The 20,050-nt window shown below is 40.1% G+C and overlaps 1 protein-coding gene across 13 annotated transcripts in view; it reads right to left on the reverse strand.

Moving 5' to 3' along the window:
* Positions 1 to 20,050, reverse strand: part of SCUBE1 (signal peptide, CUB domain and EGF like domain containing 1) — a 316,316-nt gene that overhangs the window by 25,400 nt on the left and 270,866 nt on the right. For 6 of the 13 annotated variants that reach the window (XM_050924748.1, XM_050924721.1, XM_050924730.1 and 3 more), the window contains 7 exons: positions 19,095 to 19,211; positions 16,393 to 16,425; positions 15,957 to 16,094; positions 14,587 to 14,790; positions 13,324 to 13,485; positions 1,602 to 1,769; positions 522 to 683 (listed from right to left, as the gene is read on the reverse strand). In XM_050924748.1, coding sequence (XP_050780705.1) covers positions 522 to 683; positions 1,602 to 1,769; positions 13,324 to 13,485; positions 14,587 to 14,790; positions 15,957 to 16,094; positions 16,393 to 16,425; positions 19,095 to 19,211 — 984 coding nt within the window. Of the gene's footprint in view, positions 1 to 521; positions 684 to 1,601; positions 1,770 to 13,323; positions 13,486 to 14,586; positions 14,791 to 15,956; positions 16,116 to 16,392; positions 16,426 to 19,094; positions 19,212 to 20,050 lie in introns of all 13 variants that reach the window. The other 7 variants (XM_050924757.1, XM_050924739.1, XM_050924703.1 and 4 more) reach the window with 2 other exon arrangements.

Below are 20,050 nucleotides of genomic sequence, written 5' to 3' on the forward strand. Positions count from 1 at the left end.
AAGATACGGGGTTGCCTATGGTAGGAGATATTCAGGGCAGATTTCACTGTAGTCAAAGATTATCTGGCACTTTGAACATGCAACCAGTGACATGAGTTCACGAATGAGTGACTATCTCACAGTATTTCATAACTATTAATGGTAGTAATTCAATTTTCAATTATTTTAGCTCTGTAGAGACTCAGGATGAATCACTGCAAAACTTGCATGATCTTGAAAGTTTATGCAAACTGTATGTTGTTAAATTGTAATCTGTACCATTCCAAATTAAAGTGATACAAAGATATTTTATATACATTCAATGCTTCTTTTCCAGGTTGTGTTTTCAGTGTTTTGATGTTGTTTTCTACCATAGTAAATATTCAGCATCAGTTCTGGTGGCGAGTAGAATTACTTGCTAATGTTAAGCTGCAAAATTCTGGTCTAGCTCTAGATTCTGAACATCCAAAATCTGGGTTATTCAGATCCAGAGTTTTTGTTCAGTCACATTGCTAACATACAGGAAAATATGAGAAACTTACTTTTACAGTGTGTAACATTAGTAGAGCCATCAAAATCTGTACTTGTATTCCCAGGGCAGCTAATGCAGTAATTTTGACCAAATTCAGGCTGGTAGGTTCCAACAGGACATCTGATACATCTGTGTGTTGTAGAATTGTAGTAGTGGCCAGGAGAACAATGAACTGTACAATAGGAAGGTACATTGTTTTCAGAAAATAACAATTTTAACCGCAGTGACATCTTCCTTCCTCTCTTGACATAATCAGTAATTTCCATACTCCAAAGTATTTATCAGACAGTTAAACAGAAATCGTTTTAATGCATTTTTCTTTTACAATGGACATTTTATTGGAATTGCGTTCCAAGAACTAAAGCTAAATTCTTACTAATCAAGTAAAATATACTACATTTATTGCCTTTAAACACAGTGATTTACAAATTGGTCATTTATATCTGAGTTTATAACAAACAGCTAGCCAAAGCCAATAGCTGTCTGCAGCAACAACAAAAATGCCTTTTGGAATTGCAGATGAGAGATTTTAATTACCAGATGTGAGACAGTGCCATAGTATACAATTGAGCAAGCATATAGGTATATAGTCAGATAAACTCCTGTCTCACGATTGTGCCATTTACATAGAAGTTTTCAAACATGTACATGTTGTACATATATCATTTCTCTCTGTCATTTTCATAATCAATGTTTAATCTCATATCATCTGTATCATGCACAGTTTTTCAAATTCTTTAAATAAAAATAAAATAAGTAACACTTGAGGGTCAGATCCACATTTGATAAAAAAAAAATCAGTCTAGCTCCATGGAAGTTAGTGCAGCTAGGCTGATTTGCACTGGCTGAGGATCTGGCCCTGAATGTGCATGTCATGCATCCCAAAAAATACTATGTTGACTGCTGAGGACTCTCCAATGTCAGCAGATTATTTCTGGTTTGCAGATCTCCTGACCGTTTAATTCAGTAACACAGAGCTGTCTTTTTCTGAAGGTCTTCAAGTTCTTCAGCACTTCGAAGTGAAAGGAGAAATAGTAGAGAAATTACTAAGCAATATATTTTACAAAATGGGAAAAGCTCTGAAATTTACCTTTTGTTTCACAGTCCTGAAATGAAACAGCGCCTTCATATTTTGTCACCAGCCCACCGCCACATGGAAAACAAAGAGTCCTGCCTGGCTCAGGTTGATATGTACCAAGAGAGCACACACTACAAGGTTTAAAGCCGTCTGAAGAGAAATACCCAGGAGAACACTGCCCTAGAAATTGAATATGGTCAATTAGATTAAGTCTACCTCTGTGTGCACAATATACAAATGTCAGCATTATTTAGCAGTCCTTCCTAAAACTTTAAAAACATAACACTAAACCTATCAATTTTATAAAAACAATTTGCTCAAAACAATGCCAGTTTCTTTGTTTATCAACTTTTCTGTTTGGTCTATAACGCCATTAAGGCATCATTATAAAAGCATTTTGCACTTTTAAAGCACCTTTCATCTGAGAATTTCATAGTACTTTAGCAAAATTAATTAAGCCTCACAATACTTCTGTGAGGTAGGACAGCATTCTTATCTCCACTTGATAGATAGGGAAACGAAGGCAAATAGGAACATGGGACTTGCCAGACTGGATCAAACCTGAGGTCCATCTAGCCCAGCATCCTCTCTCTGACAGTGGCCAGCACCATGATGCTTCAAAGGAAGCTGTAAGAAACCCCACATTAGGCATAAGTGAGCTAATCCTCACCCCACATTAGGTCTCACTCTGATCTTTAATAGTTAGCATTTGGATAAAGCCCTGAAGTATGAAGTTTAACATCCCTTTCACAAAATTTGCTTATAACAATTCTGGATATTCTTGATATCCATATAAATGTCCAATCCCTTTTTTAACCTTGTTACATTCTTGGCCCCCAAGGATTTCCTGGGAAACACAGTTTAATGACATGTTGTATGAGAAAGTATTTTGTTTTATTGATTTAGAATTGTCCACATTGTAATTTCATTGAATGTCCTTTTGTACTCGTGTTATGATACAGGGAGAACAGAAGTTCCTCATCTACCTATATCTTCCTATATTACTCATTATTTTACATACATTTTATCATGTCCCTCATATTTGCCTTCTTTCTAAAGTAAACAATCCCAGTCTTTGCAATCTTTCTTCATATGAGAGTTTCCCCACACTCTTGATCATTGTTGTTGCTCTTCTGCTTCAGCAACATCCTTTTTGAGATGCAGTGACCAATACTATAGACAGTATTAAAGTCGAGCCATTGATTTATATAAATTATAATATTCTTTATATTATTCATCATCCCGTACCTTCTGCAACCTATCATCTTGTTTGCTTTTTTATCACGATTGCAGATTGAATAAAGTCTTTAATGAGCGTCTATCATTATGTGTCCATGTAAGCTGTATGAGTAGTTTCAATTTTTCCTCCAGTGTGCATTACTTTGCATTTATCGACACTGAATTTCAGTTGATATTTAATTGACCATTCATCTACCATGTTCAGGTCTCTCTAGTTCCTCACATTCCTCTCTGGTCCTGGCTAACCGTAATAATTTAAAGTTATCTGAAAATTCTGCTACCTCAAATCATTAATAGATATATTAATCACAGGAGCTAGTGTGGAACCTTGAGGAACCAGGCCTCATGATGAAAATAGACCTTTTAATCCTACTCTTTTCTCCCAGCCAACTTTTGATCCAGGACAATATTTTGTCTCTCACTTTATGAATACTTAACTTCTTTAGTAACCTCTTGTGCAGGCCCTTACAAAAGTCTATTGGAAGACTAAATAAATTATGTTAATCTTCTTTCCTTTATGCACTACTTTACTGACACGTTCAAAGAATTCTAAGAGGTTAGTGAGATACTCCCACGGACTTCAATGGGACCAGGATTTCACTCGCAGAGTCCCTCCCCTCCTCCAACCACTGGCAATTGTACAAAAGGATAATTGTGCCACCAGTTTCTGAGAAACGATGTGATACTGCTAGCCTGAAGACAATTTTGCTTTGCTTTTTATGGTTTTGGGGCTAGATCCTCTGCTGATGTAAATTGGCATAGGTCCATTGGATTTAATGAGAAGAGATGCTGGCCCTTAGTGTGAAAATTCAGTACCTGTGAAACATGATGGAGTGACAGCCCAGGATTCTTTCTTTTGGACACAAGAGGTACATTCTGAACATCAGTAGTGCCAGCGTTTTGACACAGCCACTAAACTTGATCTGGAGATGCGCGATAGGAGTGAAAGAGCTATTCTGTTTCCATGCCTATTTAGTCCTTGGCTTCTCTGCTGAAATTGCCAGTAAAGTAGCCATATCATTAAATCCATCATAATAATCGCCCACCAGCACACCTCCAAATCACATGGAATTACCATTGTTGTTAAGCAGCAGGCACTGGTGTTTAAATCAGGCTAAAATTAGTTCCCTGGGAAATGTCCCACCTAAATAGATTTTCTCATTTAGTAGAGTGGATTGCATTTATGTGAACTGCACTATAATTTAACTTCAGAGTCACTTGCTTTCTTGCAACTTTAACGTAGCTTTATGGCACAATATTCACCCAAAACTTCAAGCATACTTTTTATGCCTATATTGTAAAGACTGGGAGCTGGGGATTTTCGCACATGCTAATGAGTTACTACAGTAATGCTATTGACGCCATGTACAAAAGTACTGTTGATTAGAGCTGGCCAATACATTTTCAGAGAAACATGGTTTCATTGAAATCTGCTGTTTCATCAAAGACAAACCATTGGGGACAGGTATTGGTTTTGACAAAGTTTTTGATGGGACTCTCCGGCCACTTCTAGAGAGAGGAGAGCGGGGAAAAGAAGTGGGAACCTGACCTTTATAACCAGAAAACAAATACTTTAACACAGTTCCATTTAGTGAAAATGCTTGAAGGGCTTTGTTTTAATTTCAATGTGGATCAAAAATTGTAAACCCTCAAAAACTGTAGCAAAATGAAACTGCTGTCCTCCAGCAAGATCTACTGTTGATGTGTTCAGTGTAGGAAGGAACAACCTATGTAAATGTAAGTTTTATTTTATCCACAATCTATTTTAATTTCAATTTGGCAGAAATAAAAATCCACATTGTTGAAAACCTGTAGGTATTTCACTATTTTTTGAGTTGTTCAATTAATTCATCTAGTGATTACCAGCCAAAAGTCAACACTTATCTACAGTTGCCACACTGTTTGATATGAGCTACTATAGTTATTCCTTAGTATAAGGAAAAACTGCAGAGTCTCAGATATCAATGCACGTTTACTGTAGTGACCTATGAAGCAAATAACATGACTACAAATTAAAATAATAAGTTTCCAAAATCAAATAAATTAGAGAGTATGACAGGTTGTCTACCCAACATAAGCCCATAGCAGATTAATGTAGGCCAGTAATGTAAGGTCTGAGGCCTTTTTCTGCAGCCACATTAAAACAATGAAATATCAGGCTGTTGAGAAGGTGCTCCTGTACTAACAGTACCCACCACCACCGCCAGATAAAGAAACAGATCTTAAGCTGTTTAAAGAAAACGTTGTTTGATAGCATTCTGTCTGGCAAAGAATCACTTATCAACAGTTGTGGCTGTGAAATCTTTCCTTCATTGTTTCACCTTTATGGCCCCTACTTCTCTATTGTTTATCTGTACGGTTTCTGCCTGGTTCTTTTACTGTTCCTGTCTTTTGCATAAGTAACTTTGAAAGATTTAAATCAGCAAAGGTGGTATGCTATGATTGGCTGAGGAATTGTTTTTCAATATGTGAGGACTGGTCAAAGAATTATTTTGTAACACTTCAGTAAAATGATTGGTTACGTCACAGCTAAGCAGGACTCAAGTTTCAGTATATAAACAGGGGTCCAAAAGGAAGTTCTTTGGAACCAGCTCCAGGACGCAGCTCGAGATCAGAGCTGCCAGACCCCAACCCCCTGCCAACTGTATCGTGCAGAAGCTGGAGTCCCCGGCCGACCTGATCCTGACTGGCCACCAGGACGGTTTGTCTGCCTTATTGGGACTGGTGAGCATTGTATGCTTAGCGTGTGCATTCTGTTTTGGTAACTGTTAATAAACAGAGGTTAAGGATATTACTAGGTAAGACTCTTTCACTGGTAAAAGGTCCTGTAAGCCCATAGATGCATGGAGCCCTAGGAATGAGTTAAGGGTGGGTGCCAAATTAATCAGGTTATGTCTTGAGCCCCAGGAACACGGTAAGGGTGAGTGCCCTAGACTATGCGGGTAACAATAAGGGACCATTAACTTTACATGTTGACCTGGAGGGAAGCCAGGGATTGATAAAACCTAATGGCAGATGAAGCCCAGCTGGGGAAGGAGTGGGGATAGGATTATAAGACAGAAAGTGAGAGCAGGAAGAGACTGCAGAGAGGCCTTACCATGAGGTGAACTGAAGTGGCCACGTCAGATGCCAGACTGGGGTGGGGTGGGGCGCCACTAGGACCCAGAGTGTAGAAAATTGTGTCTGCTGCTGGTGCATATGTATTCTCTCTGCTCTAGATGCACAGAGATGGTGGAGTGCTGTGCTGGAGGAAAGAGGGCACAAGAGACATAACAGGCAGGCAGGAGAAAAGGTGAGAGGGAATAACAGAAAGCAGCAGGATCTGCAGGGAGAGAGAGGAGGAGGAGCCTCTTATGTACCTCTCTAGCACCTGCAGCAGCCTGGACTGATTGGCACCAGCTTCTCAGGGAGCCCTGTTTCCTGCTGCTTCCCTGAACCCACTTGAGGAGAACAGGCAGTCAACTGAAGTAGTAGGAGCCAGTTAGGCCCTTAAGATGCTGATACCTTCCCTCACTCAGGCCCTGCTACCAGCCTGCTTATTTGTCCCCTTCAACTGAGTGTTGAGGACTACTATAGCTGGCACAGAACAGCAGTCATGAGTGAAAGAAGAAAATGCCTCTCTGGGGCAGCATTCAGAAAAAGAAAGAAAGCAAAAGAAGCTTTTCTATCTAAGCAGGAAGGAGCTCTCCTGAGATACATAGACACAAATGTTCATGGAGAGCCTTCCAGCCCCAGCGAGGATGTAAGTGAGGAGATGCCTGATCTTCCAGTTAGTCAGAGTGCAGGTGACCTGGGAGCTACTGCAGCATCCACATCTCCATCTGAAATGGATGTAACCATGCACATTCCATTCCTAAAGAAAAGTGCAGATCAGAGAAGAGTGTGGTGGAGGCGCAAGAAACAGCTGCTGCTGAGTTTAGTTCCTTAAGTCTAGATGATCCAGGACTGTGGACTCACTTTAGCAGTAGTCCGAGGGACTTCCTTGTACTGCATAGGCCACAGCAAGTGAAAAACTTCATGTTCCCCAAAGAAAATGAAAATAGAAGTTTCCATCCAACACATTACTGGCATGGAGCAGCAAAGAGTCCTGTGGCACCTTATAGACTAACAGATGTTTTGGAGCATGAGCTTTTGTGGGTGAATACCCACTTCGTCGGATGCATGTAGTGGAAATTTCCAGGGGCAGGTATATATATTCAAGTAAGAAGCAGGCTAGAGATAACGAGGTTAGTTCAATCAGGGAGGATGAGGCCCTGTTCTAGCAGCTGAGGTGTGAAAACCAAGGGAGGAGAAACTGGTTTTGTAGTTGGCAAGCCATTCACAGTCTTTGTTTAATCCTGAGCTGATGGTGTCAAATTTGCAAATGAACTGAAGCTCAGCAGTTTCTCTTTGAAGTCTGGTCCTGAAGTTCTTTTGCTGCAGGATGGCCACCTTAAGATCTGCTATTGTGTGGCCAGGGAGGTTGAAGTGTTCTCCTACAGGTTTTTATATATTGCCATTCCTAATATGTGATTTGTGTCCATTTATCCTTTTCCGTAGACACTGTCCAGTTTGGCCGATATACATAGCGGAGGGGCATTGCTGGCATATGATAGCATATATTACATTGGTGCACGTGCAGGTAAATGAACCGGTGATGGTGTGGCTGATCTGGTTAGGTCCTGTGATGGTGTTGTGGGTGTAGATATGTGGGCAGAGTTGACATCGAGGTTTGTTGCATGGATTGTTTCCTGAGTTAGAGTTACTATGGTGCAGTGTGCAGTTACTGGTGAGAATATGCTTCAGGTTGTCTATGGGCGAGGACTGGCCTGCCACCCAAGGCCTGTGAAAGTGAGGGATCATTGTCCAGGATGGATTGTAGATCCCTGATGATACGTTGAAGGGTTTTAGCTGGGGACTGTATATGATGGCCAGTGGAGTCCTGTTGGTTTCTTTCTTGGGTTTGTCTTGCAGTAGGAGGCTTCTGGGTACACGTCTGGCTCTGTTGATCTGTTTCCTTATTTCCTCATGCGGACATTGTAGTTTTGAGAATGCTTGGTGGAGATTTTGTAGGTGTTGGTCTCTATCTAAGGGGTTAGAGCAAATGCAGTTGTACCTCAGTGCCTGGCTGTAGACAATGGATCGTGTGGTGTGCCTGGGATGGAAGCTGGAGGTATGAGGGAAGGCATAGTGGTCGGTAGGTTTTCGGTACAGGGTGGTGTTAATGTGATCATCACTTATTTGCACCATGGTGTCTAGGAAGTGGACCTCCCGTGTAGATTGGTCCAGGCTGAGGTTGATGATGAGATGAAAGCTGTTGAAATCGTGGTGGAATTTTTCCAGAGTCTCCTTCCCATGGGTCCAGATGATGAAGATGTCATCAATGTAGTGTAAGTAGAGAAGGGGCATGAGTGGACGAGAGCTGAGGAAGCGTTGTTCCAGGTAAGCCATAAAAATGTTGGCATATTGTGGGGCCATGCGGGTGCCCATAGCGGTGCCACTGATCTGGAGGTATATATTGTCATCAAATTTAAGATAGTTGTGTGTGAGGATAAAGGTACAGAGCTCAGCAACCAGTTGTGCTGTGGCATCATCAGGGATACTGTTCCTGACAGCTTGTATTCCATCTGTGTGTGGGATGTTTGTGTAGAGAGTTTCTACATCCATGGTGGCTAGGATGGTGTTTTCTGAAAGGTCACCAATGCATTGTAGTTTCCTCAGGAAATCAGTGGTGTCACAGAGATAGCTGGGAGTGCTGGTGGCATAGGGTCTGAACAGAGAGTCCACATATCCAGACAGTCCTTCAGTGAGAGTGCCAATGCCCAAGATGATGAGGTGTCCAGGATTTCCGGGTTTGTGGATCTTGGGTAGTAGATAGAATAACCCTGGTCGGGGCTCTAAGGGTATGTTGATTTGTTCCGGTGTTAGTGCAGGGAGTGTCCTGAGTAGACGGTGCAGTTTCTTAGTGTATTCCTCAGTGGGATCTGAGGGAAGTGGCCTGTAGAATTTGGTATTGGAGAGTTGTCTGGCGGCCTCCTTTTGGCAGTCAGACCTGTTCATGATGACAACAGCACCTCCTTTATCAGCCTCTTTGATTATAATGTCAGGGTGGTTTCTGAGGCTGTGGATGGAATTGCGTTCTGCACGACTTAGGTTATGAGGGAAGTGATGTTGTTTTTCCACAATTTCTGCCTGTGCACATCGGCGGAAGCATTCAATGTATAGGTCCAGACTGTCATTTCGACCCTCAGGAGTAGTCCATGTGGAGTTTTTCTTCTTGTGCTGTTGGTGGGAGGGCAACTGTGTATCAGTGGGCTGTTCAGTGTTATCCTGAAAGTATTCTTTGAGTCGGAGATGGAGAAAGTAGGCTTCCAGATCGCCACAGAACTGTATCATGTTAGTGGGGGTGGCAGGGCAGAAAGAGAGTCCCCGAGATAGGACAGACTTTTCTTCTGGGCTGAGTGTTTGGTTGGATAGATTGACAATATTGCTGGGTGGGTTAGGGGTAGCACAGTTGTGGCCCCATGTGGCAGGTAGGAGTTTAGACAGCTTACAGTCCTTTTTCCTTTGTAGAGAGGTGAAGTGAGTAATGTAGATCTCCTGTCTTATTTTAGTGTAGTTCGTTTGTATGGAAGTTTTGTTATTTATGAGAGTCTCCAGGTTGGAGAGCTCTTTTTTGATGTTTTTCTGTTTGCTGTATAGGATGCTGATCAGGTGGTTCCTCAGTTTCTGTGATAGAGTACGGCATAATCTCTCACTGTAGTCTGTGTAGTATGTAGAGAGCAGTGGATTTTTTACCTTTGTCACCATTGGACATGAAATCCCCAATGGTGACAAAGTGGAGAGACCATGGCTTATGTACTCAAAAACCCAGAATGCTGCATACTGTTTTTGTTGCAAACTCTTCCAGTCTAATGTTCCAGCCACATTGGCTTCTACAGGAACAAAGGACTGAAAAAATCTGGCTAGAAATCTGGCATGCCATGAGAAGACAGCAAATCACCAGAGAGCATTCCATAGGTGGAAAGAGCTTGAGATGAGACTATGATTAAAGGCCACCACAGATGATCAGAATCAAGAGAAGATTGCATCAGAGTCTCTTTACCGGCAAAACGTTCTGAAAAGGCTCATTGCCATTGTGAGAATGCTTGTTACCCAAAACCTAGCACTGTGTGGCACTTTCAGAACAGCTCTATGTGCCAAACAATAGAAACTTCTTTAAAATTGTGGTGCTCATGGCTGAGTTTGATGCTATACTCCAGGAGTACAAGAAGGCACAGAAAGCACCACTTTGATTATTCAAACAGATAAAAATGCCAGTGTTTACTATGCAGACAAGAAAAGTTACATTTGCTGTTCAGGCATTTGAAAGTTACTTAAATTTTATGAACAAGGCATTTTAAATTGTTAGTTCTCCTTTATTGGGGTAGGTAGCAGAGCAGTAGAAGAGTAGAACAGGAAGAAGGCAGAATTTAGACCTTTCAAAGTTTTGGCCCAAACGAGGGGGCATAGAGGTGTCATTTGAGCTCCCTGCCTCAAGTGCCAAAATGTTGTGGGCCGTCCCTGACGGAGGAGGTCTGCAGTCACTGCACAGAGGAAAAAGGAGTTGGCCACGGACAAGGAGGAGATCCAGGGAGAGAGTAAGTCCTTGGGTACTGCCCTGGACTGGGGAGTCTGGCAGGAGGCTGAGAAAGGTGAAGTAGTCATGGGGAGTTAAAAAGTGGAAGTTAAATCCTAGTGAGGAAAATAGAAAGGAGCATAAACTCTGGCAAATGAAGGGTAAAGGTATAATTAGGAAGCCCAAAAAAGAATTTGAAGAACAGCAAGCCACAGACTCAAAAAGTAATAGCAATTTTTTTTTAAGTACATCAGAAGCAGGAAGCCTGCTAAACAACTAGTGGGGCCACTGGATGATGGAGATGCTAAAGGAGCACTCAAGGATGATAAGGCCATTGTGGAAAAACTAAATGAATTCTTTGCATTGGTCTTTCTGGCTGAGGATGTGAGGGAGATTCCCAAACCTGAGCCATTCTTTTTAGGTGACAAATCTGAGGAACAGTCCCAGATTGAGGTGTCATTAGAGGAGGTTTTGGAACAAATCGATAAACTAAACAGTAATAAGTCACCAGGACCAGATGGTATTCACCCAAGAGTTCTGAAGGAACTCAAATGTGAAACTGTACAACTACTAACTGTAGTTTGTAACCTATCATTTAAATCAGCTTCTGTAGCAAATGACTGGAGGATAGCTAATACAATGCAATTTTTTTAAAAAAGGGCTCCAAAGGTGATCCTGGCAATTAGAGGCTGGTAAGCCTGACTTCAGTACCGGGCAAACTGGTTGAAACTATAGTAAAGAATAAAATTGTCAGACACGTAGATGAACATAATTTGTTGGGGAAGAGTCAACATGGTTTTTGTAAAGGGAAATCATGCCTCATCAATCTACTAGAATTCTTTGAGGGGGGGCCAACAAACATGTGGACAAGGGGGAATTCAGTGGATATAGTGTACTTAGATTTTCAGAAAGCCTTTGACAAGGTCCTTCACCAAAGACTCTTAAGCAAAGTAAGCTGCCATGGGATAAGAAAGAAGGTCCTCTCATGGGTTGGTAACTGGTTAAAAGATAGGAAACAAAGGGTAGGAATAAATGGTCGGTTTTCAGAATGGAGAGAAGTAAATAGTGGTGCCCCCAGGGGTCTGTGCTGGGACCAGTCCTATTCAACATATTCATAAATAATCTGGAAAAAGGGGTAAACAGTGAGGTGGCAAAATTTGCAGATGATACAAAACTACTCAAAATAGTAAAGTCCCAAGCAGACGGCGAAGAGCTACAAAAGGATCTCACAAAACTGGGTGACTGGGCAACAAAATGGCAGATGAAATTCAATGTTGATAAATGCAAAGTAATGCACATTGGAAAACATAATCCCAACTTTACATATAAAATGTTGGGGTCTAAATTAGCTGTTACCACGCAAGAAAGAGATCTTGGAGTCGTGGGTAGTTCTCTGAAAACATCCACTCAGTGTGCAGCAGCAAACAAAAAAACTGAACAGAATGTTGGGAATCATTAAGAAAGGGAAAGATAATAAGACAGAAAATATCATATTGCCTCTGTATAAATCCCTGGTATGCCCACATCTTGAATACTGTGTGCAGATGTGGTCGCCCCATCTCAAAAAAGATATATTGGAATTGGAAAAGGTTCAGAAAAGGGCAACAAAAATGATTAGGGACATGGAATGGCTGCCATATGAAGAGAGATTAATAAAACTGGGATTTTTCAGCTTGGAAAAGAGATGACCAAGGGGAGATATAATAGAGGTCTATAAAATCATGGCTGATGTGGAGAAAATAAAAAAGAACATGTTATTTACTCCTTATCATAACACAAGAACTAGGGGTGACCCAAATGAAATTAATAGGCAGCAGGTTTAAAACAAACAAAAGGAAGTATTTTTTTCACATAGTGCATAGCCAACCTGTGGAACCCCTTGCCAAAGAATGTTGTGAAGGCCAAGATTATAACAGGGTTCAAAAAGAACTAGATAAGTTCATGGAGGATAAGTCCATTAATGGCTATACACCAGCACGGGTAGGGATGGTGTCCCTAGCCTTTGTTTGCCAGAAGCTCGGAATGGGCGACAGGAGATGGATTGCTTGATGATTACCTGTTCTGTTCATTCCTCTTGGGGCACTTGGCATTGGCCACTGTCAAAAGACAGGATACTGGGCTAGATGGACATTTGGTCTGACTCACTATGGCCACTGTAATGTTCTTATGTACATTGTGCTCATCCATAACAAAATAAGGTAGAGAAAATAGTTTACATTTGTCTTTGAAAACACTATAATATTTAAAGCTCTTTACAAACGTTAGCCAATTAAACTTCTCAACATCCTTTGAAAGAGGTGAATATGATCATTCCCAGTTTTACAGATGGGGGAATCTCAGCTAGGGATGTTATTACTTGCCAAAGATCACAGAGAAGAACAAACAGGATTAGAACTTATCAGTTCTTCACGCTGAGTGCAGTGCACAGATCACAGCAGTGTGTATTTCTCTGGGATATGATTGCTGTTGATGACACAGAGGAATCACAGGCTCAGGCTTCACCCCCAAAGGATTTCATCAGTATTATCATGCTGTTTACTTATCCCAGCTCAATGTAACCTATCCCTTTGGCTCATAATGTACTATGTCAGTGGGCCCTGAGAGGGGAAGATACCTCCAGAGTTGCATGCCTGACCAGAAGCAAAGTGCTCTGCTTGGTCTGCTCATTTGCCTATTACTCCCAAAAAGCAGTTCCAGATCACTTCTACTTGATAGCAATGCTCATGTCTGAACAACTTAAACAAACAAAAAGATTTTTTGGTATTACGTTTAAATGCATAGAGTTCTTTTCTGTTAGCTTTCCAAGCAGAATTGTGGAAGGCTTTCCCCACTTTTAGCATCCACATTTTGCTTGTTATTGGGTCGCACCTACTCCTTTTGTAATCAAACTAAACTTGCCTCCACATTCTGACACATTCCGTGCGCCTGCTATTCCCTGTCCGTCGTTACTTGGGCAAGGTTCACAAGTAAGTTGACCTTCTGTGTCTTGGTATGTTCCTGGTAAGCAAGGAAGGCACTGATTATGTTCTCCACTATAATAGGTTCCCATGCTGCAGGTAACTGAGGAAAGAAAAGCAGAATCTACTTAAGGACCTTCATTTTGATAATGTAGCTTTGCCTTCATATCAAACATTTATAGAAGATGGAACTCTTTGATTCACCCCACCATTATCAATGACACTTTGCAGATTTTGGGCCAATGGAACTAGGTCAGTAAATGGAACTAGGTCAATTTACAACAGCTGAATATCCATCCTGTATTGTTTAAACCATTAAATGATATTTTACTGCATTTAAACATTTATCAGACATATGATTCCAAAAGAGTTAACTCAGTTTTAAAAATTTATGTTGTATTTAAAGCAAAATGCTCTTTCATAATGGATGGAGAATTAAGTGAATTTTTCATTTATAGTAGATACATATAAGTGGTGGTTTTATGGGAGTTGTAGATACAAGATCTACATTCTGAGGGCATAATCAGTTGACATAACAATGTCAAAGATTTCTCCAAAGGCAATGCATCCCATCTCATATTGTATACTTCCTGACAGTGACATGGCTTAACTGGCAACCATTCTACACACATACATTAATCCACATTTCCTGCTGAAAAAGGATATTTCCTTAAACATTTTATAGCATTAGGTCTATGGGGTAAAGCTTCAGGGTTGTTAGACTATAATAGCTAAAATTTTCAACCCAGCCTCTAAATTGCAGTGTGTGCGTGTATGAACCAGGTAATCAAACATCTATCAAATCCACATTTGCAAATTCTATTCTTTTCGAATGTAAACAACTGGCTGTGTAAAATTTCACTGAAAAATGTATAGGTGGGTTTTGAAAATTTGACCCACAGTAACTATAGTGGTGTGGTTAGCAGGAAAAAAAAGTTGTATTATCGGTGAAGTAGGAATATAGTGCTGAGAACTAGAGTAAAACGGTTAGCACCAGTGTCGGGCTAAAATCTGGCAACTTGGAAAACAGTTAAACCTTTTTCCACATAGAATTAGACCAGGCTAACCTGTTTTTGGTTTTTCTAGATTATCTAAGTATCTAACACATTTACTATATGGCTTACTGTTGACCAGTTAATTTTAAGGGGTTTTTATTTTTGAGTGCTGTAGGTCAGAATGTAACTCCAATTTTTCTCGGACTTACCACATTTTCCATCCTGCAGCACTTGCCCTGTACTGCATGCCTCATGTCCTTCAGTAGCCTTAGCTGGCTTATGAGCCACTTCGTACTCTGTCCCAGAAAACTGAATGTAAAATTGCTGTTTGTTAATAGATTTTCTCAATGTTTTGATTGCAGTTTGCAGCTTCTGCTCCATCCTTTTCCGCACACAGTCAAGGTTACAGGTGTCTAGGTGGGAAATAAGAAGAAAACTAGAAGCAATTGAGATTCATGTTTAAGCAGAGTTGCTTAGTAAAAAATTCTCAACCAGCAAAATTCTCTGGTACTTCGTCCACTTCTCTTTATGTAGCAAGTGGCAAAGAAATTGTATTTCTTTTTTTAAATGCTAGCATTGTCTGGCTGACTGGCTGGGTTGACTTTAGGCCATCTGCAAGGGACAGTCAAGCACTCTGTGCTCTTGCAAACTAAACTTTCCTATCCATAACTGCACATAGAGCTCTGATCTTGTCTCAATCCCAGCATAAAAAGCTTCAAGGTTGGTTCTATTGACTGTCTATAGACAGGGATATAGTAAAAACATCACATCAACTGGCAGAGCTAAGCTGGCATCAAGTGAGCATACCCTGCACTGTTATGGGTTGTGGCAGTGACTATTGCTATGTGGATTCCTAGAGGCACTAGTAATTGTCCTCCACAGTGTATTTCCAAGGGTTTAATCCAGTACACTTCTAAAAGACTCAATTTGGAAATGTTATTCCATATTTTGGAAATGTTATTCCATAGTTTAACAACACTCTTAAATATTGAAATATTTATGATAGCATAAATTTCTATTTGATTTTATACCCTAATGCTACAACCTGGAGAGCTCTAAACAATTCTGCCCCATCCTGAATCTTCTCCACATGCCAAAATGTAAGTATATTGAAATGCATGATAAAACATGTTTGATTTTCAGACTGGCGTTCAGCAATCTATATTCTAGGAGATGTCTTTGTGGCCGATGGTGTGAGACATCTCCTGAAAGGAAACAGCAATGAGCCAATCCTGTATCAATGAATGTATCTCTTATTAGTAGAGATGAGTCCAGATCAAATCCCAAGATCTAAATACTTCTGAACTTAGTAGAAGTTTGGCTCCAGATCCGATCTTTTGACCCATCTGCAGCTATTAGCTGAATTTCATGCTGCATCCTAGTTATCCTGACTGCAGAACTTCCACTGAAGTCAATGGAAATTCTGAGTGGGGATGGGCTGTTCCATTATGGCTTGGGTAATGTACTTTGTAGACAGGCCTGGTGAAACAGCAGCAGAGAGATACTGGCAATTGTCGACCACAGTGAGGCACTGCTATACGATTTCCCCACAGAACTCCAGAAAAGGTCTTCCACACACCTGAGACTTCCTCAGACTTCATCTCCACTTCGAATTCGGCAGTGATATGGGACACTTCTTTCGATGGTGACTTGCGGCCCCGACGTTTTTTCTTGGAGGAATCACACTTGAGGTTCACAAAGGTCACCTGGCAGTTGTCTGTACAAGGGAATTGACCTCCTTTGCATAACAGAAGTGACATGGAAGAGAAATCAAGTAGCAAGGTAGCAAGTGACAAGCTGGTGTGTGATATTTCAGCTGGGTTAACATTAATGCTCTGGCAGATTTTGTAACATTCCACATGCATTGTTAGACATACCCTTATTTGTGCAATTTTTGCTTTTTGTAAGTGAGGGCAGGAAAAGAAGCCCATACAGCACAGACAGAATGGCAATGCTTAGCTGTGTGTTGATACTGTTTGTGTCTTTAATAGTGATAATAAATATTTTCCACATACTATGTCTAAGGATGTGGAAGCTCTTTTCAAACACTAGATAAAAGCAATGTTTTACCCTTAGTTTATTGATGATTAAATTAAATCAGACTGTTCACTTGCATAATGTCACATTACAAGAGAGAGGAAGAGCAAAGACCAAATGTAGAAGTATGGCTTCACACTTGTGTTCTAGCCACTAGGCAACATTTATATTGTGATAACCATTAGGCAACAATGTTTTTCAAAATTCCTTTGAGTGGAAGGCTATAAATATATTTTAGAAGGTTTTAAGTTTGGTGTATATGGCCTAGGAAAATTGAAAAGACTATTTAAAAACACAGAGCTACTGAGGTGGAAGGGAGTTATCTCAGTTAGGAGACAACTAGATAAGCATTCATGTGCCTGTACAGAGATTTCGGGGATATTCACCTGGCTTTTAATAACTGAGGGTACGTCTTCACTATGGAGCTAAACTGGTGCTGCTGCAATCAATATAGCAGCATCGATTTAGTGGGTCTGGTGAAGACGTGCTAAATCGATGAGAGAGCGCTCTCCTGTCGATTTCTGTACTCCACCTTCTCTAGAAGAGTAAGGTAAGTCAGTGGGAGAGCATCTCCTGTCGACACTGCATGGCACCGCTGTAAGTGGATCTAGCTTTGTCGACTTCAGTTATGTTATTCATGTAACTGAAGTAGCATAGCTTAGATTGAGTTACCGCGGTAGTGTAGACCAGGCATCAGTGCCACAGTGGCCTTTCCAGTGCTGTAGTGCACAACTCTACAACACCAAAGCCACCAAAAGTATTTTGTTTTGGGTATAGTGTTATATTATATAATCTTACCGTGTAATCATACAATTGGTAGCATTCATTCAGATCAGATGAAATTACAGATACAAGGCAAATAGCTAGCAAAGTATAAAGCAAATACAGCCAAGAAAATACACTTACAATATGGGCTGAAAAAGATTTTCTGTGACTTTCAAAATGGTTTTGATAGCCAAATGTTATAGAAAGAAAACAACCATGATGACAAGATAGCACTTTAAGCAATAAGATAATTATTTTACTGGTGCTTTGAAAATTAGAGAGAGGAGAATAGTTACATTGTAGGTTAAGATAAATTATGAAATTAAATGAGAAACAATCTTAAAATCCTATTATAATATTCTATTGTTTCTATTTAGTGTTCATGTGTGATTTTTTTTAAATAAGGAAATTTCCAGACAAATCTATGTTAATCAGGAATTAAGACTGAGACTACAGCTCATTAATTTAGAGTAAAATACATTACTGGGATGTTATAATTATACCAATACTAAACATTATAAACCCAGGAATTTCAGAATTAACATATTTGGACTTCTTTTAAATTTAACAGTACGGCATGGAAATACACAATTAGGACACCCAAACAACCTTAACTCTGCTCTGCAGTGACACCAAAAGGAAAAAAGAAAAGAAAAAAATCTAACATATCTTTAAAAATAACTTGCCATAATCTACTCAGGGAAATCTTCAAAAACCTCAAACCAGAAGCCTGTAATTGATGTGCAGGTAAAGTCCCAGGTCGATCTGTTGCAAAAGCATTCCAAACTAGGACATCAATTGATAAGCATGGCAGGAGAGAGGAGGGGTAGCTCAGTGGTTTGAGCATTGGCCTGCTAAATCCAGGGTTGTGAGTTCAATCCTTGAGGGGGGCCAAAAATCTGTGTGGGGATTAGTCCTGCTTTGAGCAGGAAATTGGACTAGATGACCTCTTGAGGTCTCTTCCAACTCTGATATTCTATGATATCTAGTTTGTGCAAGGCAAATGCCTCTACTTTGGCTTCACTTGACATCTCAAAGACATGCCATGGTATATGTAATTAAAAATGGTTAGATTTTTATCATTTAAAACCTCTCTTTTCTGTTCAACTTTGAAAGGGATGCTCAGGATGAACCTTTTCTGTGTTCCTAACAACAGCCTAGATTATCAAAGTGGAAACAAACAGTTTTCACAATCTACTTTCCATTTCACTGTTTATGTTGTTTATTTACTTTTTGTCCTTCACTCTATTTGGGCACTCAGTCTAGAATGGTTAATCTCACTTTTGTATTTAGTCAGCTTCTCTTTCTTGGTCCTATAAACACAATCGGATAACAATCCCACACTACTGAGGTTGCAGTTACTACATGGGAATGTTTAAATCAAAAGAAAGAAAATCTTTAAAGAATTCATGAAAATATTTATACTCATCAAGATTTGTAAAAATCAAATGCTGGGACTTCATTTCTAATTTTGCTAAAATTAGAAATTATGTCTAACTCACTCCACTTTCTTGATCTTTTTTGTAATACCACAGCCTAACATTCCAGTATAAGGGAAGCAAAGTGAAGACTGCACGGTATATTACAGTGATTCTCAAGCTTTTGTACTGGTGACCTCTTTCACATAGCAAGCCTCTGAGTGCGACCTCCCCTTATAAATTAAAAACACTTTTAAATATATTTAACACTGCCATTTGGGGCCAATACCTAGCAAAAACAACTCTAAGTTTTCAGCACTGTCAAATCTAAAACCTAGCCCAAATTCAGTTTGAATCTGAATCCTGGCCTGAACTTAATTAAGGTCCAAATTTGTAAACCATAACTTTCTCCATCTGCACAATAATCACAAGTTATCAAAACAAACTAAAAGAACCATTGCTGACTCTCTGCTCACGCGTTACGAGAAATGACATACCTATAATAGCTTGCTTCCCAATGTCTTTAATCTTTTCTTTGCTGCGAGGCCGTAAATGGCACTTTGCATCTTTAATTTTAAAGCGAGCTTTCTGCTTGATCGGTGGGGCTAATGAATCTGTTGAAATAAGATTAAAAGTTACAATTCTTAATGTAGTCTTAAAGGGCCCTGGCACCTATTTTTGAAATGAAGCTGTAGTCTTCTTGTAACATAAAGGAGAGACAGGACTCGATGAATCTATAACTCTTTCTTTACCTTGTGTACATTCTATACGTGACTCTTGAATTAATTTCCATATGACTACTTTTCCCACAAACAGATGAGAATACTCTCAGGTCTACAGACTCTCACCAGCCAATGAGAGTTTGTTCAGTGAGTGTGATTATATCCTGATATTCAGCGGGTGGGCAGAGATCTGAAGAAACCAACTGAACTGGCATTCTTCCTTGCGAGCTTGCCTGTGCAGTCTTGGTGGTATTTGGCTGCATTAATAAAACCAACTGCTATAATTTTTCTATCTCTGCTCCTAACTCCCCAAATTACTAAGGGTTTGATTCCGATGTCATTACTCTAATGTAAAATTAATTAAATGGAGTTACACTGTAGGCAGTTTAAAACTATCTCTTGCCTGTATGGCAAAAAGAACTGCCTTTAACTACTTTACTGCAGTCTATGGCTCGCAAGCTCTATTCTCCCTCTTTCAATCAAAACATGTCTTGCAGCAGCAGCTGCTGATGTTAAGCTTGCAGGACTCTGCAAAAGTTGCTACACTACTCAGGATTGACTGGCAAATGTAACTGTTGCTTGCCTTTCTAGCACAGATAACTGCCTTTGAACTACTTAATTGTAGCTGAAAAACCTACACCCAATCTCTCTCCTTCCCAGTCAGCACGGACTTCTTCTGATAAGAGCACTAACAGACAACACAGCTAAGTCTCACGCATGCTCAGCAGTGT

Source organism: Gopherus flavomarginatus, chromosome 1, assembly GCF_025201925.1.
Source record: "Gopherus flavomarginatus isolate rGopFla2 chromosome 1, rGopFla2.mat.asm, whole genome shotgun sequence".
NCBI classification, from domain to species: domain Eukaryota; kingdom Metazoa; phylum Chordata; order Testudines; family Testudinidae; genus Gopherus; species Gopherus flavomarginatus.